This window comes from Oncorhynchus mykiss, chromosome 26 (genome assembly GCF_057628025.1).
Source record: "Oncorhynchus mykiss isolate SJ-2025 chromosome 26, ASM5762802v1, whole genome shotgun sequence".
Taxonomy (NCBI): domain Eukaryota; kingdom Metazoa; phylum Chordata; class Actinopteri; order Salmoniformes; family Salmonidae; genus Oncorhynchus; species Oncorhynchus mykiss.
Genome location: NC_143047.1, coordinates 29,321,449 through 29,344,538, shown reverse-complemented (window position 1 = coordinate 29,344,538; position 23,090 = coordinate 29,321,449). Strand labels below are relative to the sequence as shown.

Genomic DNA, 23,090 nt, shown 5'->3' with positions numbered 1-23,090 from the left:
TTACAGCAGCAAAGGGGGGACCAACTCCATATTAATGCCCATGATTTTGCAATGAGATGTTTGACGAGCAGGTGTCCACATACTTTTGGTCATGTAGTGTATTGGTTCCCAGCCCCAGATTAAACCTACTACTGGGATAAATCACACTTTCAATGGAGATTCTCCAACTGAGCATGCTTAAATGCAGGAGAAGACATCTGAGTCTGGGAAACCAGCTCAATATGTCCTTCACATAACAACTATTGTTATGTATGTTTGGTCTGACAGGTGTAATTCTGTGGATGTTTGTTGATGTGTAATATGTACCTCTCTTTCTCTCTCTGCGCTGGACAGCCTCATCTGTCTAAGCATCTGAGATCTCTGCTCCATCATCAGAGTCCTCTCATACGTGTAGGCCGAGATGTCGCTGTCATGCTGAAATTATTAACATGGATGTATGTAAATATCTGACCTTTGAATACACTAAGGGGAGAGAAGTGAAACTCTTAGTTGGATTGCATGTTTGACTCCTGGTATGAGGGACTTCTCTCTCCTTCTCCACCATAATGACATAATTCGATTTAAGGAGGTTCATCTCTCACCGTCTCCACCATCATTACATAATTAGATTTAAGGAGGTTCATCTCTCACCGTCTCCACCATAATGACATAATTAGATTTACGGAGGAACATCTCACACCATTTCCACCATCATTGCATAATTAGATTTAAGGAGGTTAATCTCTCACCGTCTCCACCATCATTACATAATTAGATTTAAGGAGGTTAATCTCTCACCGTCTCCACCATAATGACATAATTAGATTTAAGGAGGTTCATCTCTCACTGTCTCCACCATCATTACATAATTCGATTTAAGGAGGTTCATCTCTCACCGTCTCCACCATAATGATATAATTAGATTTAAGGAGGTTCATCTCTCACTGTCTCCACCATCATTACATAATTAGATTTAAGGAGGTTCATCTCTCACCGTCTCCACCATCATTACATAATTAGCTTTAAGGAAGAACATCTCACACCATTTCCACCACCTCCACCTCTGCCTCTATTCTCAGCTGGTACAGGAACGTAGCCAGGTCCTTCTTCATCTGAATACTGTTGTCATCCATCTGGGCCACAGTGAAGATACGCATCTTACACTTCCTCCAAACCTGAAATATACACCATGGTAAGAATGGAGTAGTCTAGCAGTTAAGAGCCGATGTGCCAATGTGCCATTGAGCAAGCCACTTAACACCCTAATTGCTCCTGTAAGTCCCTCTGGATAAGAGCGTCTGCTAAAATGTAAATATAGATCCTTTTCTGAACAACACATCCATTCTTCTTTAGTCTCTCACAAGTCATGGTGGCCAAACAGTAAATGCTCCCAGAGTTTCTGCATTGATGTGCGCAGGACTTTACCTTGTGCTGTTTGAGCAGGAAAGGTAGCAGCATGAGCATTCCTCCGTCATGGACGATCCACCACACATCGATGGTGCCGTCTGTGAAGCGTTCGTGGTTGCTGGGGTAGAAGGAAACATTCTTGGGCACCATCAGAGCCAGGTGGGCTGCTGTGGTACAGCGGACTGTGTCTGTGGGGAGGGGCACAGAGAGGTAAATATGTTCACTTTGTGTAATTTGTAATGTAATACAATTCAATGCTGATGCTATCAGTTAACTAAAGAGTCAGCACGTAATGTTTCAAATACTATACAGGATATAAGGACAGCATCAAAGGACAGCATCAAACCCACAGAAACATAGAGATGACCAATGCTCTCATGGGGAAACTGGGATGAGGTTATGGTTTGGAATAGTATTATGGGAACGGGTCAGATCCATGTGTAGGACCAGGCTAGTTTACAGTAAATCAGAGTCTTACGAATGAATGTCTTCCATGCGCGGGGGTCTTCACTTTGCCTCCAGCCGTAGGGCCATCCCATCACCACTGTGTTGTGCTTCATGCCCCCCAGGCCACATGACTGGATCAGGTGGGCAATGCCCTCCCTCACCTTGGACGCCACAACCACCTGGCAGAAACCCTTCACCCGCTCGATCTCCATCATGTTCTTTACGGCCTGACGAGGTTGAGCAGACAATGCAGGTAATTATGAAGCTGATAATAAACTCACTTATTGTTATTGGCACAGAGGAGACAACATAAATCGATCTCTTTCTTATAGCTTTATAATGTGGACTGTATGACCTAGGAAGGACTGTGTTACCGAGGAAGGTAACAGCCTTCAAACAATCCTGAACTGATTCAATAAAGCTACAGTACGGCAAAATGTATTTTCCTTGTACACACATTAGGCTATCGGAGAAATAAGTTACAGCTCTATCCCTACCTGTTCAGAGGCCTGTGTTTCTCCGTAGCTGTCCAGGAACTGTCCCTGGATGACAGAGCCCACTATGGTCAGGCCCTTCCCTGCCTTCAGCTGGGAGACAAAGGTCAACAGACGGGGATACTTCACATGGAGGTCCTCATCCAGCTTCAACAGCACCAGGACCTGGGGCCTGGAGAGTGGAGGGGCAAGAGAGACAAAGAACATGAGAATCTACCTGGAAGTACTAATAAACAACTACAAAACAACAGTAAAAACTGTAGAGTGTTAGAAAGTACAGAATGTATGAAGAGGAAGAGGTAGTTATGCATATCTGAAGTTGGAGATACCGGATATCTAAGACTATGGACAAGGAAGGATGTTCACCTCCAGTTTTTAGTGTGAGGTGGTCCATGCTCCAGCCGTAGCAGAGAGTAGCGCGCAGCACTGAGGGACAAACCTCGTATCCCATCTCCCCACTCCTTCTCCGCACTGAGAGAGAGACAGAAAGAGTGACAGCATCAGAATATATACTCTGGCCTAAATAGCTAACTCATACAGTGATCCAATGATATACAATTATGATATGAGACGGGTAAGAGTCCAGACATACCCCTGGTACTCAATGTACTTGTAGATCATGCCAGCTATGCACATGGCCACGATGGCATAATACCAGGAGGAGATGAACATCAGAGCCAGACACATACTCATACCCAGAAAAGACAGAGCCCTGTGGGGGAAACACACAGATATACTGTAGTACTCTTTATACTATATGGTCATTCCAAAAAGCACCCACAGATCTTACAAAGCTCAGTACCCGCTTAGCAAAGAAGCCAAATAGGGTATCATTCCCATAGTGCATTAGTTGAAAGAGGCGCTCTGGTTCTCGAATTCGCCCTGTAACACACCAATTTGACCTGTTATTAAACCATCTGGCGAATATCGTTGTGTGCAAGACCTTAGAATAGTAAACAATGCTGTACATGCTAGAGCACCCCTGGTGCCTAACACTGTTACCATTTTATCCCAGGTGCCTCCAGGTAGTTTGTTTTTTAGCTCATTTTAGCTCATTCTTTCTTTCTTTCTTTTCTCTTCTCTTCTTTTGTTGATCCTGGAGGGAGTGTTTTGGTTCAGTATGTTGACCATTTGTTGGTTTGCTCACAATCAGAGGAGATATGTCACGAGGACACTCAGGCATTGTTGATTTTTTGGGGTCAGAAAATGGTCATAAAGTTTCCCCCAGTAAGATGCAATTATGCCGGTTAAATATTTGGGTCATGACATTACTTCTGAGGGTCATGCCCTCTCCAAAGATAGTTCAGAGGCAATTAAAGCTTTGCCCAAACATGTTATGCCCTCTCCACTGGTAGATCAGAGGCAATTAGTAAATTCAACCTCTGCAGGATTGTATTTATGGGAGAAAGATAGAGGCGAGTGAAGCAGTGGTCTGACCTGGAGAGATGTTCTGATATTGTGGCAATGTCTCTTCTAACCGTACATGTGCCCCATGTGGTGGAGGCAATTATTAAACAGGCAAAAATGGCTCATTTGATGCCTGCGAGACTGCTAGACTATCAGAACATTCTTAACCCTTCAACTCTTCTCCCTGCAGCAGAAACCGGTGAAGACCATGACTGTGATTTAGTATTGAAGCTGACTGTAGCTCTAGGTTGGACTTGAGAGATACCCCATTAGACAATCCAGAATTTTAGTTTTTTTGTAGATGGGTCTGCCCAGAGAAATGAAAAAGGGAATCAATTAGTTGGTTATGCTGTTGTGACTGTTTTGGAACCTGTGGAAAGTGCTCGACTCCCCTCACACGAATCTGCCCAGGCAGCAGAACTATTTGGCTTGACCAGAGCTTATATTTTGGGAAAGGAATGCTCTGTTAACATTTACACTGATTGTAGATCTGAGTTTGGTGTTGTGCATGATTTTGGAACATTGTAGAGGAATAGAGGGTTTTTGACCTTGTCTGAAAAACAGATTGCACACAGTAATCTTGTTTCGTCTCTCTTAGAGGTGGTCCAGCTTCACTCCTCTGTTTCTGTAATCAAGAGTCAGGCGCATTCTTCCTCTAATGACAACATTCCTCTGGGGAACACTAACGCTGACCGCGCAGCTAAATTGGCTGATTCCTCTTCCGTTTCCCCCTCCTTCACATGGCAGCAGTTCCCGCTTCCACTAACCCTTTCTCTGTTAATGACTCTGCAGGCAACGGCTGATGCATCAGAGAAGGACGCCTCGGGTGTATGGCTGGATGAGTGGAGCAGACCCGCCATGCCCCGTTGTACTTTCCAATTCCTTGCCAAATTGTCACATGATCAAGACCATATGTCAAAAAGAGGGATGGTGGATCACGTAAATAAATGAATAAATAAGGGAAAGGGGATACCTAGTCAGTTGTACAACTGAATGCATTCAACTGAAATGTGTTTTCCGCATTTAATCCAACCCCTCTGAATCAAAGAGGTGCGGGGGGCTGATATTGGTGTACAGTAGGTTTTACTGTGCTTGCAGGACATTTCTCTGGTGGTGGGGTTGTACAATGTTTGATTTGCATGACTAACAATGTTGAACCAAACTCTGAAAAAAAATTGTTTAAACTAATTGGTGAAGCAAGCCTGACATGGGTAAAGGTGCTTCCATTGGCACTGAGTATGAGAGGCAGATCCCACACAGTCACTGGTCTCTCTCCACATGAGGTGCTGACTGGCCATCCCATGAGGATGACTAATACACCTTTTCTCAAGAACAGGGTGTCCCTGCAAGGAATGGAGGAAGACATGGTTGAGAATTGTGTCACCCTTAACAGTGTTCTTAACTTCTTCGATATAGGGGGCGCTCTTTTAATTTTTGGATGAAAAACGTTCCCGTTTTAAACAAGATATTTTGTCATGAAAAGATGCTCGACTATGCATATAATTGACAGCTTTGGAAAGAAAACACTCTGACGTTTCCAAAACTGCAAAGATATTGTCTGTGAGTGCCACAGAACTGATGTTACAAAAAAAAACAGATAAAAATACAATCAGGAAGTGCCACATTTTTTGAAACCGCCTCATGGCAATGACTCCTTATATGGCTGTGGAGGAGCTAGGAGTCAGCTTACCTTTTCCATGTTTTCCCCAAGGTGTCTGCAGCATTGTGACGTATTTGTATGCATATCATTGGAAGATTGACCATAAGAGACTACATTTACCAGGTGGTCGCTTGGTGTCCTCCGTCGCAATTATTGCGTAATCTCCAGCTGCAGTATTTTTCCGTTTGGCTCTGATGAGAAACCGACTGCCAGGAATGATTTTTCATCGAATAGAATTGTGAAAAACACCGTGAGGATTGATTCTAAACAACGTTTGCCATGTTTCTGTCGATATTATGGAGCTAATTTTGAAAAAAGTTTGGCGTTGTAAGTGACTGCATTTTTGTTTTTTTTTCTTAGCCAAACGTGATGAACAAAACAGAGCTATTTCTCTTACACAAATAATCTTTTTGGAAAAAATGAACATTTGCTATCTAACTGAGAGTCTCGTCATTGAAAACATCCGAAGTTCTTCAAAGGTAAATGATTTTGTTTGAATGATTTTCTTGTTTTTGTGAAAATGTTGCCTGCTGAATGCTAGGCTTAATGCCAGCTAGGCTATCAATACTCTTACACAAATGCTTGTGTAGCTTTGGTTAAAGCATATTTTGAAAATCTGAGATGACAGTGTTGTTAACAAAAGGCTAAGCTTGTGTTTCAATATATTTATTTCATTTCATTTGCGATTTTCATGAATAGGAAACGTTGCGTTATGGTAATGAGCTTGAGGCTATGATTACGCTCCCGGATACGGGATTGCTCGACGCTAGAGGTTAAGAGACGTTTCCCCCGGGCGTCAGGGTAGCCTAGTGGTTAGAGCGTTGGACTAATAACCGGAAGGTTGTGAGTTCAAACCCCCGAGCTGACAAGGTACAAATCTGTCGTTCTGCCCCTGAACAGGCAGTTAACCCACTGTTCCCAGGCCGTCATTGAAAATAAGAATTTGTTCTTAACTGACTTGCCTGGTTAAATAAAGGTAAAATAAAAATAAAAGGTGTCTTTGCCGAACTTGGCAGGTGGAGCTGAGCACTATTTCAACCCAGGTGATTTCGTGGTGGTCAGAGACTTCAGGAGAGAGAGTTGGAAGGACCTCTGTTGGAGAGTGCCGTACCAAGTTCTTCTGACCACCTCCACTTTGGAAACCTGACAGAGGGTGAGATGAGTCCTGACCAAAATGACCAACACAGGCCTGGAGTAGTGCAGAAGAGGGTGAGATGAGTCCTGAGCCAAAGAGACCAACGCAGGCCCGGAGTAGTGGCCCAGAAGTAGATGGTCATTGGAGAAGGAGAACCCTGCTGGGCCCTCATAACCAAGAGGACTGATGGAATGGCCACTACCAAGTGTTCTGATGAGTATGACTGTCTAAAGGGTCTGGGAAATAAAGCCTCAGTGTTCTGATGAGTATGACTGTCTAAAGGGTCTGGGAAATAAAGCCTCAGTGTTCTGATGAGTATGACTGTCTAAAGGGTCTGGGAAATAAAGCCTCAGTGTTCTGATGAGTATGACTGTCTAAAGGGTCTGGGAAATAAAGCCTCAGTGTTCTGATGAGTATGACTGTCTAAAGGGTCTGGGAAATAAAGCCTCAGTGTTCTGATGAGTATGACTGTCTAAAGGGTCTGGGAAATAAAGCCTCAGTGTTCTGATGAGTATGACTGTCTAAAGGGTCTGGGAAATAAAGCCTCAGTGTTCTGATGAGTATGACTGTCTAAAGGGTCTGAGAAATAAAGCCTCAGTGTTCTGATGAGTATGACTGTCTAAAGGGTCTGAGAAATAAAGCCTCAGTGTTCTGATGAGTATGACTGTCTAAAGGGTCTGGGAAATAAAGCCTCAGTGTTCTGATGAGTATGACTGTCTAAAGGGTCTGGGAAATAAAGCCTCAGTGTTCTGATGAGTATGACTGTCTAAAGGGTCTGGGAAATAAAGCCTCAGTGTTCTGATGAGTATGACTGTCTAAAGGGTCTGGGAAATAAAGCCTCAGTGTTCTGATGAGTATGACTGTCTAAAGGGTCTGGGAAATAAAGCCTCAGTGTTCTGATGAGTATGACTGTCTAAAGGGTCTGGGAAATAAAGCCTCAGTGTTCTGATGAGTATGACTGTCTAAAGGGTCTGGGAAATAAAGCCTCAGTGTTCTGATGAGTATGACTGTCTAAAGGGTCTGAGAAATAAAGCCTCAGTGTTCTGATGAGTATGACTGTCTAAAGGGTCTGAGAAATAAAGCCTCAGTGTTCTGATGAGTATGACTGTCTAAAGGGTCTGGGAAATAAAGCCTCAGTGTTCTGATGAGTATGACTGTCTAAAGGGTCTGGGAAATAAAGCCTCAGTGTTCTGATGAGTATGACTGTCTAAAGGGTCTGGGAAATAAAGCCTCAGTGTTCTGATGAGTATGACTGTCTAAAGGGTCTGGGAAATAAAGCCTCAGTGTTCTGATGAGTATGACTGTCTAAAGGGTCTGGGAAATAAAGCCTCAGTGTTCTGATGAGTATGACTGTCTAAAGGGTCTGGGAAATAAAGCCTCAGTGTTCTGATGAGTATGATTGTCTAAAGGGTCTGAGAAATAAAGCCTCAGTGTTCTGATGAGTATGACTGTCTAAAGGGTCTGAGAAATAAAGCCTCAGTGTTCTGATGAGTATGACTGTCTAAAGGGTCTGGGAAATAAAGCCTCAGTGTTCTGATGAGTATGACTGTCTAAAGGGTCTGGGAAATAAAGCCTCAGTGTTCTGATGAGTATGACTGTCTAAAGGGTCTGGGAAATAAAGCCTCAGTGTTCTGATGAGTATGACTGTCTAAAGGGTCTGGGAAATAAAGCCTCAGTGTTCTGATGAGTATGACTGTCTAAAGGGTCTGGGAAATAAAGCCTCAGTGTTCTGATGAGTATGACTGTCTAAAGGGTCTGGGAAATAAAGCCTCAGTGTTCTGATGAGTATGACTGTCTAAAGGGTCTGAGAAATAAAGCCTTAGTGTTCTAATGAGTATGACTGTCTAAAGGGTCTGGGAAATAAAGCCTCAGTGTTCTGATGAGTATGACTGTCTAAAGGGTCTGGGAAATAAAGCCTCAGTGTTCTGATGAGTATGACTGTCTAAAGGGTCTGGGAAATAAAGCCTCAGTGCTCTGATGAGTATGACTGTCTAAAGGGTCTGGACTGTCTTAAAGGTCTGGGAAATAAAGCCTCAGTGTTCTGATGAGTATGACTGTCTAAAGGGTCTCGAGAGCTATCTTAAAAAGGAAAGCTCCCTCCAAAGTGTCTCTCCCCTTCTAAATTGGCTGATGTATTTTATAATTTTGGCGCATTACACATTCCTCTCAAAATAATAGACATTTAATGAGTGTGAAGCAGAGAGTGATTATACAACAGAAATGGGTAATAAATATAGAGTAACATTGTTAGGGTAGACTAAAATGCAAACAATGCCTTCCAATAAGGAGAAAGTTATCATGTTTGTTTTGTTTGTTTTCAAACCTTACAATAGGGGTAAAAGCAGAGCATTGTTTGAGAGTGATCCGTGTGTAATAGTAGTAGTGATTGAGAGGGTTTTTCCTATTGGGAAGAGTAGAGGGGTCCTAGTTGAAGGAAACCAATATGGAGACTAGCATAGGTAAATAAAGACAGTCATAAAGATAGTAAAATGGAAGGATTCGATGTCACATTTAATGAGTGTTGACAGTATGTGAATGGTAATATTAGTGTCTTTCAAATAGCACTCTAATAATGCAATATCTTAGTAATTTGAAGAAATAAATGTTTCAATACAAGGTCACATGACTGACAGGGAGATTGAGCATTGGGACTGATATTATATTAGAGGCTGCCATCTGGTGTTTAGGTTAAAGATAAGCTTCCTGTGAACCAAAAGATAAGCCGGCAGTAACAGTGAGTGGTACTCACTAAACTCAAGGAATACTGTGGGAAATTTGGGGCAGAGGTATGAATAATTGAATAAGAAATGTTTTTTAATTTTTAATTTTACCCCCAATATCGTGGTATCCAATTGTTAGTAGTTACTATCTTGTCTCATCGATACAACTCCCATACGGGCTCGGGAAAGACGAAGGTCGAAAGCCATGAATCCTCCAAAACACAACCCAACCAAGCCACACTGCTTCTTAACACAGCGCGCATCCAACACGGAAGCCAGCCGCACAAATGTGTCAGAGGAAACACTGTGCACCTGGTGACCTGTTTAGCGTGCACTGCACCCGGCCCGCCACAGGAGTCGCTAGTGCGCGATGAGACAAGGATATCCCTACCGGCCAAACCCTCCCTAACACGGACAACGCTAGGCCAATTTTGCGTCGCCCCATGGACCTCCCGGTCGCGTCCGGCTGCGACAGAGCCTGGGCTCAAACCCAGTCTCTGGTGGCGCAGCTAGTACTGCAGTGCAGTGCCTTAGACCACTGCGCCACCCGGGAGGCCAATAAGATACATTTTTGACCATTTTCAATTATTATTACTCAATTCGATAGTTTGAATATACCAGTGATTTAAATAAGAAGGTAATGTCATCTAAAACCAACTTTTTGCATTACGAGGAACACTGTCCGGAATTGGAGTAGATCCAAGTAAATGTTTTAGTATCGAATATTGAGCTGATTTGTCAGCACCAACCTTTTGAAGGCCCTAGGGGATTTGTTAAACAACAGGTTTGATATTTTTACTAGTTGATGTCCCAGAGACAGTTAGTACAGAACAGGTCAAAGCAACCCGATTGTGGTAAGAGCTATGGAAACAATGGTTAAACCTTTAGAGATTTATTTACCTCTGGGTCTACAGATCCCTTGTGTATGTGTGTGTATTTTAGATTTTACAACCCAGAGTGAAGGCGTTCGAAAGGATAAAGTGTCTGGTTTTATGTGTTGATTCCGCTTACTTTAATAGACGTATTTTGATAGAACCTCCTTTGATAGTTTAAGCCATAATCGAATGCTTACCTTAAAATGTAACAATAATTATCACAAAGTGATAAAAGGAGGGAATGTGAGGGGAAAATGTTGTTGTCTGAAGAGCTAGCATTGAATTGTAAACAGCACTCACTCTATCTTGGTTCCTGCAGGTGACTGTGACCTCCTCCTTAGACCAATTGGCAGAACGCCCAGAACATTGTTCTGGGAATCAAAAGGAGTATCTCAGTTTCAAAGTCCCAGCTTTGGGAGAAGAAGCCTCGTCAGTCACATGCAGGAACCAATGTTAATAATGAATAATGTAAATCATGCTTATATAACTTATTTGTATAGCACTATAAAAGGACTGAGAGGGAAATCCCTTTTCAGAGTTTTCATAAAACTTGGATTGAGAATGTGAACCTCTCCGGTCGTGATTATAAAGATTGATTCCTTTACACTGAGTTTCAGTGGTGAATTTCCACAACAGGTGCTATTCTTGTTCAGCTACTGAAGATTATTACAGTGAAGTTCCTTCTTTCTAGGTTACCATCAGAACACCAGAGAACAAAATGCCTCTATAGCTGGAGTCTGCATAAAGTCCTCCAGTCAGTCAACAGGATATTTTGATAAGCTACCCAATATGTCACCTGAGAAAGCAAAGGTGATTATTCAAATGGATTGAAAGTGTACCCAACACCCACGCATATACAAATGAGTGTCACATCGCTCACATACAGTATGCACGGATATACAGCCACGCACATACACCTGTACTGTACTTACCAGTGGTAATATTTAAACCTAGGCCTCCAGTTTGGTGTCCGTAGTAAAGTCTGCACAGCACAGGCTAAGTTCACAAACAGATAGCACATCAAGAAGAACCTGTAGAAAAAAAATCACACACCACAAAATGTAATTCAGTCCAAACCGATTTAGTCATTTAAATATATTAATATATATTATATATATATTAATATATTCCAATATATTAATTTGCAGTTATGTACTTGTTGCAGGATGTATAGGCCTGGTAGTCTGCTAAAATACATCTCAACTGATGGCAAAACACAGAAGCACAAGAAACTGCACTAGGTCAGGGGTTCCCAAACTCTTTCACTCAGGCCCCCCTTCCAGCATTGAGGAACATCCTGCACGTGCGCAACGTCTATTTCTATGGGCACAAGCACTGTTCATGACACAAACTGTTCACACCCCTCTTGTTGGCGTAGGTAATATTTTTCAGGTTTAAAGCTTATTTCCTGCAGTTCTATACATTATGCCATGTCTAATGTCTATTCATGTGATATTTCTGTGACTCAAACATTACTACAAAATCTATGGGCTAAAAAACCTAGCTAAAATACATTAGCTGAAATGGGCTTGTTGATCTGGACATTTCTGACACGTTATAAATAGCTGTCTAAGGTATTCAATGACTGACATGACAAGAGGAATACTTATGATGCACTACCCAATTTCAACATTTTACCTTGTGCATTCTACTATTATAACTTTCAACAGTAAGTTAAAAGCCGGACTGAGTTCCTTAATATATATATTGTGGCAAAGAAGGGGGTCGAGTGATAAATGGCAGATATGTGAGAGCAGAACTAATAAAAGGGGCTCTGCCCGATCACTAAAATGACCACCCCAATCAGAACTACAGATCAGAAAATGGTCTTCCCAGAAGCAAGAGGAAACCCTCAGAAGGTGGGGCCGACCCACAGATAAAGGGTCAAGACAAACCAGGAAGAGAGAGAGAGGGCTGGAAGGATCTGTGAACCATAGAGACAGAAACAATATATATATATATCGGCTGGATTTACTGTGTATGAGCTGAACTGTTTTGGACTTACCTGTTGGCGTTTGGACCTGAACCTACTGAGAACCCGATTTGTGTACCGAACCCTGCTATCCTTGACCTTGCCTGTGGCCTGGGTGGACTAGGACGGAGAAACTAACACACAGGTTCTGTCCTTTTCGAAAGAACTCTCATTCTGGGGTGATTTTGGTGACAGTTTCCCACTTAATTTGTGACAAACGCTCCTAACCTTGAAGAGGTTTGCCACACGTGGTGGAGAATGCAGGCAGGGCTTCTGGCACCATACCTGGCAGGGGACGCCGATCTGGACAATCCCCCCGAACACAGATGACCGACCTGGCACGGAAATGGTTGCGACCGGAGACCCGTTCATCCGCCGAGATCGTAGAGACCATTGTACTCGACTAGTTTCAGCGAGGTCTACCCCAAGGAGTTCGACGATGGGATGGCCAGAACAAGGTACTTCCTGCCGACCATCTCGTGGGCCTGGTTGAACGGTATTGTATGGCAGGAACAGCTGAGCAGGCACAGGAGGAAAGATCGCACAGGAGGAAAGATTCCCATTCCCCAGGCCTGGGCGAACCAGCAGACAGGGTAAGACTGTCCCAACATTTGGAGGGGGAAGAGAGCAGCGTGGGGCTGTGAGGAACGAATCAGAATGGGGCTGTGACACTATCGGCTGGATTTACCGTGTATGAGCTGGACTATTTTGGACTTACTTGTTGGCGTTTGGACCTGGACCTACCGAGAAACCGATTCTTGTACCATACCCTGCTATCCTTGACCTTGCGTGCGGCCTGGGTGGACCAGGACGGAGAAACAAACACACAGGTTCTGTCCTGTTCGAAAGAACTCTCATTCTGGGGTGATTATGGTGACAGTTTCCCACTTAATTTGTGACAAACGCTACTAACTTTGAAGAGGTTGCCACAATATATATATATATATATAAAATAACCGGACCCACCGTTTGTGAACCACTGCACTTGCTGACCTTCCACACAAAGCCACTTGTGCTAATTGTGTACAGAGTGCCTGGCTGGAATGAGGTGTTTCACTTGTGAAGTGGCTGTTAAAATGCAAGTGATTTGATTCAGGTATATTTTAGCAGACATTCTTATCCAGAGTGACTTACAGGTGGCAATTAGGGTTAAGTGCCTTGCTCAGGGGCACATCAACAGATCATTTTCCTAGTCAGCTCAGGGATTTGAACCAGCAGCATTTCAGTTACTGGCCCCTCTAGGCTACCTGCCGCCCAAACTACTCCTCGGAGGACCATAATGTTGGGACAATGGGACAAGGACATCCCTGCCGGCCAAACCTTCCCCTAAACTGGACAATGCTGGGCCAATTGTGCGCCGCCACATGGGTCTCCCAGTCACAGCCGGCTGCGACCTAGAATCTCTAGTGGCCTTAGACTTCTGCGCCACTCGGGAGGCCCCGGGTTCAGCAAGTTCACCCAACAGACCATTATATGATTTGAAAGAATCCCTTTTTGCCTGCTTTTAAATAATCGTGTTTGATGTGTGTGTTTAGTCTGTTTCGTGTGTGTGTGACTCACATGGAGAGGATGGGGGCCACCATGTCCAGAGAGGCTATGAGGATGCCCAGCTCAGCAATGAGTCCTGTCAGTAACAGTGCCCAGGTTGGCTCCCCATTGGCCTTGCCATGACCAAACACCTGCACCAGAAAATTAAAAAATATACACTTTAGAAATTGTTTTTTATTTCTTCCTGTGAAGTTTTTTTTTATTATTATTATTTTTTTTCTGTTTGATTGTTGTATTGTAGCCAAGGGGACCGATCATTTATGGATTAAGTGGCCTCAAAGGCCCAGTGCAGTCAAAATTCATTTTTTCCCTGTGTTTCATATCAGATTGTACAACAGCTGATGAAACTAATACTGTAAGGTGGTATGTGAAAACATTTGATCAGTGTTATTTCCTGATAGTTACTGATTGAAAATACAATCTACACAGGGCCTCCTAATCAGCAGGTTTGCATGGGCGGGGGTTTCGGCTTGTCTGGTGACATCACCAGGCAGCAAATTGGTTAAAGTTGTAATTTGTAACCTTTTGGGCGACCCGACTGAATTCACATAGAAATGTGAGCTATAGATCCGTCATTTACATTGAAAGCAAATCTAACAAGTGGTAAATGTGTTCTATGTGCATTATTTCTATGCTTCCAGTTCTTAAGTTTTGTTATGTCTTCTACTTTCAGTTTTGTACACCAGCTTCAAAAAGCTGAAAATACAATATGTTTGGTTATGGAAAATATATTTCACAACGGTGGTACAATGATTCTCTACACTATACGTGTGCTTGTTTAATCACATAAACTGAAATTAGGTGAACTATTAGAATTTTTGCAACCAGGAAATGGCGGAGCGATTTCTGCATAGTGCAACTTTAATAGACCAATAACAAATAGAGTTCCAACCTCTCTGTCAATAACAGCTAGTTTTCAGTTTTCCCCTCCCCACTTGGACCACTCTCAGACAGTCCTGGCTAAATTCTTGCTTGAGAAAAATGTTTTTGCTAAAAAAAAATCCATTTTTGTTGCTTTCAATGGAAAAATATTATTGTAGGGTACTTAATTGTTACCGAGAAATGATTTGTTATTGATTGAAAAACTGGTGCATTGGGCCTCTAAGTACTGGTCCTAGGCCAGTTTAATTTTATTTATTTTTTACCAGAATTTTCATGGTCGCTTAAGCTGATCCTAGAACAGGGTTACATAATGTTCTTTTATATAGCTAATCCTCTTCTACCTACAATACTTTACATGTGGGAATGCAAATGAACTCATATGTTCAGCTTCATTCAAATGAGTAAGGAAATACAACTATAACTCTATTCTCTTGTTCACTGTAGTTTTTAGTTGTGTATCATAATGTATCTAATAGTAGGGCCACTGTGAGCATACATGGGCATAGAGCCGAGCAATGTATCAAGCAATGTGTACAAACAGTGGTGGCAGCTAGAGAAACCTTGAATTATTTTTCTGTTTTTCAGGCCACTAGATGCTTTGCATTGTATAGAAATTACGTATGTACAATACAGCTCCACCCACAAAGACAGCCAGTGTACGATTGATTTTTTTAAACATTTGAGCAGACACTCTTATCCAGAGCAACTTACAGGCGTAATTAAGTAAGTGCCTTGCTCAAGAGCACATGGGTATATTATTTTACCTAGTCGGCTCTAGGATTTGAACCAGCAACCTTTCGGTCACTGACCCAATGCTCTTAACCGCTAGGCTACCTGCCAAGGTGACTGGTCCTACCCTGAGGAAGGGGATGATGTTGTCCTTGGCGATGGCCTGTAGGAGACGAGGGGCGCCAGTCAGGGACTGTAGTCCCGCCCCCACAGTGGAGAAGAAGGAGCCAATCACGATGACCCAGGGGGAGGGCCAGGACAGAGTCCCCACAACCAGGTTCTTACTGACTGCATCCCCAAACCTACAGGACAGGAGAGGACATGGACCTGTTAGCGGGGCCATTATCAATACCAACAAACACAGCATCTGAAGTGCTTTGCCATACTAACAAATATAATTACAAGCTTGTACTGTATGTTATTGAGAAGCAGACAGGCTATTGTCTGGACTTGAATATATCTTGTGATGTCAAAGATGTGGCCTAATGCTACAGACAAGTTCACTTACTTGTCCCTTAGGACCGCTCCTTCAATACAGGCCCCAAACAGAACCACAGAGCTGAAATCTGACGACAGGATGTTAAGGAACACACAGAAGCACATGCAGTATGGAAGACAGGATGTTAAGGAACACACAGAAACACATGCAGTATGGAAGACAGATGCATCTAGACATTGAAAAACTTGGGGAGAACACTGCCTATTGATATGGATGAGGAAGAGCTTGCAAGTAGGCATCTCACTGTACCGTTTACACCTGCTGTATCCTGTGCACGTTACAAATACATGTTGATTTGATTTTACTACTGACTCCATGAAAGGATACAGACAAGGGTAGTAGTGGTTATAGCCAAGATGGTTCCAATAGGGATGGACTTCTGAGCATCTTTCAGATCTCCTGATCTGTTGGAGCCTGCCATGATACCTACAGTACAGAGACATGAAGGACACACATCAGTTACTGACAACTCTCAGAATGTTGACCAATCAGTGAACAAAAATGTCTCTGGGTTGCCAGCTGGTTTATTGGTCTGGTGTTGCCAGTTCATGGTCTGGGTTGCCAGTTATGGATCTGGGTTGCCAGGTCTTACCTGTGGCGGAGGGAAAGAAGATTCCCACCAGGAGGGTGAAGGAGGTAGCGATGTCAGCTGAGACGTACAGGCCGACGCTCTCCACAGCCCCGTGGACGTCTACTGAGGGCAGACCTGCCTTCTCCAAGATCTGACCCTTCTCCAGGTAGTCTCCCCACATGTTATCTAAAACATACATCAGGAACCAAGTTTATAGAAATGCTAGCATCCCATCCACAAAGTAAGCAACGTAATGGCATCCACCTAATGGCACGGCAACACCCACCAAAGCTCTACAGCATCACAAATTATTGTTATAATAACAGAAAATGTTTTACAAAGTATATAAATTAACTTTTTAGATAGAATTTGTACAACATGTTTGTAGTGATTTAGCTATGTTTTACTGTAATTACATGTCATCACTATTGTAAAATGGCGTAGCAGTCTGGCGTCTTTTGTCTTCGTCTTGTTGTGTCCCAGGTATATATTTTTTTTTCTTTGCGTATTTTTTATATTTTTCTTAACTCCAACTACAACATACTCTCCTGCAACCCATCTCACCCAATGTGGTATGGATCTGCCATTTTCTTTACTTCAGAACCGGAACCCCAACAGAAGCTAGCTAGCTAACTATGCTAGGCCCATCTCCCGGCTAGCTGAAGAGGTCCATCAGCCACTCCTTTGGCTACAATACCTATTTTGCCAATTGGCCTGGACCCCTTTTTTTGCCGATACGAAGACCCGCCGATCGTTCACAACTGAACTACCGACGTAATCCGCCGAGGGAGTTTTTCAACTGGATCCCTTGTCGCGACGTCCCCTGTATGCCCATCTGCTAGCCTGCTAGCCGCGGCCCGCTAGCTGTCTAGAGCACACTGGACTGTTAGCTGAAGAAGTCCATCAGACACATTTTTTTTGTTGGCTACTATACTTATTTTGCCAATTGGCCTGGACCCTTCTACTACAGGGAGCCCTGCTGATCCATCACGACTGATCTGCTGACGTAACCGTACGAAGGGGCTACAACTGACTTCTTCCGTCGCAACATCTCTCTAAGGCCCTTCTGCTAGCCCCGGCCCGCTAGCTGTCTGAATCGCCGTATCTCCAGCCCGCCCAGCTACTCACTGGACCCAATGATCACACGGCTATGCATGCCTCTCCCTAATGTCAATATGCCTTGGCCATTGCTGTTTTGGTTAGTAATTATTGACTTATTTCATTGTAGAGCCTCTAGCCCTGTTCAATATGCCTTAGCTAACCCTTTAGTTCCACCTCCCACACATGCAGTGACCTCACCTGATTTAAATGATGTTTCTAGAGACAATATCTCTCTCATCGTCACTCAATGCATAGGTTTACCTCCACTGTATTCACATCCTACCATACCTTTGTCTGTACATTATGCCTTGAATCTACTCTACCGTGCCCAGAAACCTTTTTCTTTTACTCCCTGTTCCGAACGTACAGTTCTTATAGCCTTTAGCTGTACCATTATCCTACTCCTCCTCTGTTTCTCTGGTGATGTAGAGGTTAACCCAGGCCCTGCAGTGCCCAGCTCCACTCCCATTCCCCAGGCGCTCTCATTTGTTGACTTCTGTAACCGTAAAATCCTTGGTTTCATGCATGTTAACATTAGAAACCTCCTCCCTAAGTTTTTGTTTTATTCACTGCTTTAGCACACTCTGCCAACCCGGATGTCCTAGCCGTGTCTGAATCCTGGCTTAGGAAGGCCACAAGAAAAACTGAAATTTCCATCCCTAGCTATAACATTTTCCGACAAGATAGAACTGCCAAAAGAGGGCGGAGTTAGCCTGCAGAGTTCTGTCCTACTATCCAGGTCTGTGCCCAAACAATTTGAGCTTCTACTTTTAGAAATCCACCTTTCCAGAAACAAGTCTCTCACCGTTGCCGCTTGCTATAGAGCACCTTTTGGCCCCAGCTGTGTCCTGGACACCATATGTGAATTGATATCTCACTGGTCACCCCCTAAGCCAATTCCTCCTTTGGCCGCCTTTCCTTCCAGTTCTCTGCTGCCAATGACTGGAACAAACTGCACCAGCTGACAGCACCAGCTGTCAGAGCAGCTCACAGATCACTGCACCTGTACATAGCTCATCTGTAAATAGCTGATCCAACTACCTCATCCCCCATACTGTTATTTATTTTCATCCATTGCACCCCAGTATCTCTACTTGCACACTCATATTCTGCACATCTATCACTCCAGTGTTTAATTGCTATATTGTAATTATTTTGCCACTATGGACTATTTATTGCCTTTATCTCCCTTATCCTACCTCATTTGCACACACTGTATATAGACCTTTTCTATTGTATTATTGACTGCATGTTTGTTTATTCCATGTGTAGCTTTGTGTTGTTGTTTGTGTCGCACTGCTTTACTTTATCTTGGTCAGGTCGCAGTTGTAAATGAGAACTTGTTCTCAACTAGCCTACCTGGTTAAGTAAATGTGAAATAAAAATGTGTGGCTCTGCTGCCCCCTCGTGGGTCAGTTATACATTTCCCCCCACTAATGGTTAAGGTTAGGACTGTGGGAGGGTGAAGCTGATCTTAGATCTGTATTCTAGACCCAGGAGTGTGGTAATAGCCATATCATTACAACTATGGTCCATCCTCAGACTTTGGTCTTTACCTCTGATGATGCCGCTGGCCAGTCCTGGTATTCCCTGTATCTCTGTAACGTTGTTCTGGTTGAAGTAGTCGTCACATTGAGGACTACTCATGTTGCCAGAGCTACAGAAGTTCCTCCACAGCTGACTAGGTACAGTCACATTGCCCTCTAGAACCGTCTTACTACACACGTCAAACTGATCTCTCACCAGTGTCCTGTTACCCAACATACAGATCCTGGAAAAAGAGGAATATTATTGGTTCTGATTATCAACAGAGCGATGATAACATGTCATGATAATGTGTGTTTTCACTCTACTTTAGATCAGATATGAGCTATATTATAGCTACACTGAAAAACATTTACAGTATGCGTACAGTAGCTAGATCTTTAGGACAAAGTTCAACAATGGAAATAGACTTTTATCTCAATTGACCATTCCAGCCAGTGGAACAGCAAGTGTTTTGGCTTCCGTCAGGGACAAACTGATCCTTAACACAAAATTAAATCCACATCAATTGTACCATTATTCCCAATTCCTGTTTAGACAAAGAAGTAAAAAAATCCCCAGTGCCTTACGAAAAGTCAGGTGGTTGGAAAACAGACTTAATGGCCCCGGCGTAGATGGAGACGATAGAGATGATGACACAGGCCAGGAAGAGAGAGGCCAGTTTGTTGACGTATTTCACCCCCACAAAGACCACCACGGCCATGAGGCTGAGACAGATGGTGCCGTACACCCTCATGTTGTTGAGGATGGCACTGTCGCCCCCATGGTGGTCGCTGGCGTGGAAGATGGCCGCCTGGGGAACCAGGTATTTCTGGGAGAGGACAATGACAACAGAAGTAATTTAGGTACACTTTCTGTGAGACACACACATTTAATACCTTATGTGTGCATTCATAATGCACTTATAATGGCTCCTTCTACAATTCACTATACAGTAAGAGCAGAACAGAAGCCTTTCACTTTAAATGTATTTTGAGTACTCCGAATATACGAATATCAGTCATATACTACAGTCAACAACAGCAACATTATGTGGATCAAATATATGTTCAGCTAATGTTGTTGGATCCCATTTTTACATGTAATTTACTCCATCTCAATATGATTGAGTACATTGATCTATTTTACTGCAGTATATTGGTTGCATCCCAAATTGCACCCTATTCCCTACATATTGCACAATTATAGGTCCTGATCAAAAGTAGTGCACTAAATAGGGAATAGGGTGCCATTTGGGAGCAGATGATAACTCACCAGGAAGATCTCTATAGCTCCCAGTATGTACATGGCAGCAGCGAAGGTTGTTCCCAGGTAGAAACAGATTCCTACAGCCCCCCCAAACTCAGCACCCAGGGAACGAGAGATCATGAAGTACGCCCCTCCGGCTACAACAGTGAGCAGAACAGAGTTAACATGGATGAAACTGGTCAGAATAGACTGACGGTGTGATCATTTGTTGGTCATGTCATAAAAATGATATTATCTTGTTATTGTCATGTTTATGTAACTGTTACAACTAAAGTGTTTTAAGTGTAAAATGTAAGTTTGGATTCTCAGTCTTCAAAGCTTGTACTGTACCCTCACCTGGGACAACACCATTTGTAGCTATGGCACTCATGGACATGGCAGTGAGCATTGTCTGTCAAACAGAAGAGAATATGAACACCAACAAATAAGGCCAGTCTGTCTTTATGAGAAAGTTCTGGATGTTTTATGTTGTGCCCATCAACCAATACACTGTGCTCTATATCCACATAATAAACACACTTAGCAACTTGTCATTGGACAACTGAACATAATTCATCAATCATGTTGGAAAGGTTGAGACATAAACCACAAATATATTACATGTCCTTTGGAGTAAACAGCAGGGCGTGTAAACTGATTGAAATGCTGTGGGTTCTATTCAGCCTGGTAATGTTAACTAGCTGGTGACCCAGTTTTAACAGGGGGTTTGGCAAGTGGACAAGAACAGCGTGTCAATGTCTTCTAACATTGCCAGACAGTGTGTGTGTGTGTGTGTGTGTGTGAGTGTGCCTGTGTGTGCATCCACAATGTGTGTGTGTGTGTGTGTGTGTGTGTGTGTGTGTGTGTGTGTGTGTGTGTGTGTGTGTGTGTGTGTGTGTGTGTGTGTGTACTAACACATGAGCAGCACATGAGGACGATGAGGAATGACTGGACGATGCCGGCTGTGCCCACGATCCACGTTAGACGAAGGAACAGGATGACACCAAAGATGTTCTGTAGACAGGGCAGGTAGACTCCCATCAGGGTACCCATGTTGGGGGACTGCAGAGAGAGAGAGATGAAGTGAGACAAAGAGAGTGAGAGAGAACAAACAGAACAGAGAGAGAGATGGATTACAAAAATGAAAGGGACAAAGAAAGAGAAATTAAGAAAGAGAACAGAGAGAGCGAGGGAGAGGAAAAATTCACAAGAATTATAATTTATATCATTACAGTCTTAATCTAATATCAATCAGGAAGAGAAAAGGAACCAAACATAAATAGTGACACGAAGGCAGGAAACAGATGTGAGTGATTTGGTTGTTAAGATAACTATGATAGTACTGCTGTAGTTTTCCATATTTGTGTGAGTAGTGTGTTTCAGTGTCTATGTTTTTGTGTGTGTTTCTGAATAGCACAGATAGACCCACAGGAAATAGCTAATTGATCAGAATTATTGATCGGGTAAAATATTGATAAACTCTCACCAGGGGGCCTACAGGGCAGAGCCTGTAACAAACAGGCACCAACTCAACCCAAAGCACACGCATGCAAGCTCTTATCCAAACATGTGCAGAGACAGGGGGGTAGAGAGAGAGACTAAAGCCTGTTTGAATCTCAAAAGAAGAGAGAGGTAGTTTTGGTGACTTCTGACCTTTGGGACCTTCCTGAGTGACATCTCTGTGTTCTCGGCCTCCTCGTGCTCCCTGGCCCCCTGGGTAATGTTGGTGTAGTTGACCAGCCGGCTGAGGAGGGACGACACCTTGGGACGGATGTCCAACTCCTCCTGCAGGACAGGAACAGCAGAACAGGGAACAGTTAGAGGTGGATGGGTACCCTATGTGTCTTTGGGGTGTAATAGCCTACAGTAAAAGGGTGTTATAGTGCAGTGTAAGGAATTTAATTTGTATAGGTTGAAGGAGGAGTGGTGGTCTATGGAGTGATCTAGGCAGTTGAGATTAGCAAATACTGATGTTTAAAGGTAATATGTTGTGTATTTGTATCAGTGTCCCGGAGAGCCACTCTTAAAATAACTGTCCAGTGAAAATATCACTTTTATTCTGTTAACTCACACCCAAATAATGTTATTGACTCATCTGATGCTCAAATCTGTGGCCAAATCATAATTTGGAGAACAAACACCCACCACCATTCAAACACAAAAAAGAAGTTAACATATTTAATTGAAAAAATTTGGAAGGAAAACTATTTCACTCAAATTGTAATTAATTATAGGTCATATTTCCTAGGAATCTGGAAACACTGGACTGTTACTTTAAAGACAGACCTCAAACAAGGCCAGGTTCCTGTCATAGAAATCAGTCTTCCTGTCAGCATCTGCACTGCTGAGGAAAGGACTATCCTCCTTGTGATTTCCATGGCCTGAAAAAAGAGATAGAAGAAGAGAAATCAAATATTTATAAAGTAGGCAAGGATAACATTTTCAACCAGTACCTTGGTAAGATAAACAGGGGTCATTGTAAAGTATGAAATGTGATAATGAGAGAGTCAGTTTGTGATCAGTTCCCATTCATGCATGCTGGTGCTCTATTGTAAAACAGCAGTCTGTTTGTTGTCATCTCAACCAACACGTTGCAATATAAAAACACAAAAAATGACATTTGAGACAAATAAACTTTAGCGATATCTGTAGAGGTTACAGGAAAAGAGACGACTAATAATAACTACAGTACAATAGCCATAAAAACCATGCAACGATGCAACCCTGTCAACCACAGTATATACGGTCTATGGTGCTAACTGTGACGAATCTCCAAGTTAGTTCCCACAGTCTGCCTACAACCTACAGTGTGACATCACTGTCTGTCTCAGTCTCCCACTCCCACGTTCAAAGTCATCAACCCCGGCAGCTGCTATGTGAGGTATACGGTCC

The 23,090-nt window shown here is 43.1% G+C and overlaps 1 protein-coding gene across 3 annotated transcripts in view; it reads right to left on the bottom strand.

Moving 5' to 3' along the window:
* The window catches only part of LOC110506752 (solute carrier family 12 member 4), a 48,308-nt gene that overhangs the window by 6,258 nt on the left and 18,960 nt on the right, over nt 1-23,090 (bottom strand). For all 3 annotated transcript variants that reach the window (XR_002471029.3, XM_021586594.3, XM_021586595.3), the window contains exons 2-21: nt 22,485-22,579; nt 21,852-21,983; nt 21,114-21,260; nt 20,556-20,610; nt 20,226-20,356; nt 19,541-19,782; nt 18,983-19,197; nt 16,347-16,511; nt 16,082-16,180; nt 15,764-15,821; nt 15,383-15,557; nt 13,657-13,775; nt 11,057-11,155; nt 2,920-3,039; nt 2,694-2,798; nt 2,331-2,499; nt 1,865-2,060; nt 1,405-1,574; nt 1,023-1,154; nt 307-414 (exon numbers count right to left, since the gene is read on the bottom strand). Coding sequence is in view for 2 of the 3 variants with exons in the window: in XM_021586594.3 (XP_021442269.3) it covers nt 307-414; nt 1,023-1,154; nt 1,405-1,574; nt 1,865-2,060; nt 2,331-2,499; nt 2,694-2,798; nt 2,920-3,039; nt 11,057-11,155; nt 13,657-13,775; nt 15,383-15,557; nt 15,764-15,821; nt 16,082-16,180; nt 16,347-16,511; nt 18,983-19,197; nt 19,541-19,782; nt 20,226-20,356; nt 20,556-20,610; nt 21,114-21,260; nt 21,852-21,983; nt 22,485-22,579 (2,732 nt within the window). In the remaining variant the exon portion in view is untranslated. The remainder of the gene's footprint in view (nt 1-306; nt 415-1,022; nt 1,155-1,404; nt 1,575-1,864; nt 2,061-2,330; nt 2,500-2,693; nt 2,799-2,919; nt 3,040-11,056; nt 11,156-13,656; nt 13,776-15,382; nt 15,558-15,763; nt 15,822-16,081; nt 16,181-16,346; nt 16,512-18,982; nt 19,198-19,540; nt 19,783-20,225; nt 20,357-20,555; nt 20,611-21,113; nt 21,261-21,851; nt 21,984-22,484; nt 22,580-23,090) is intronic.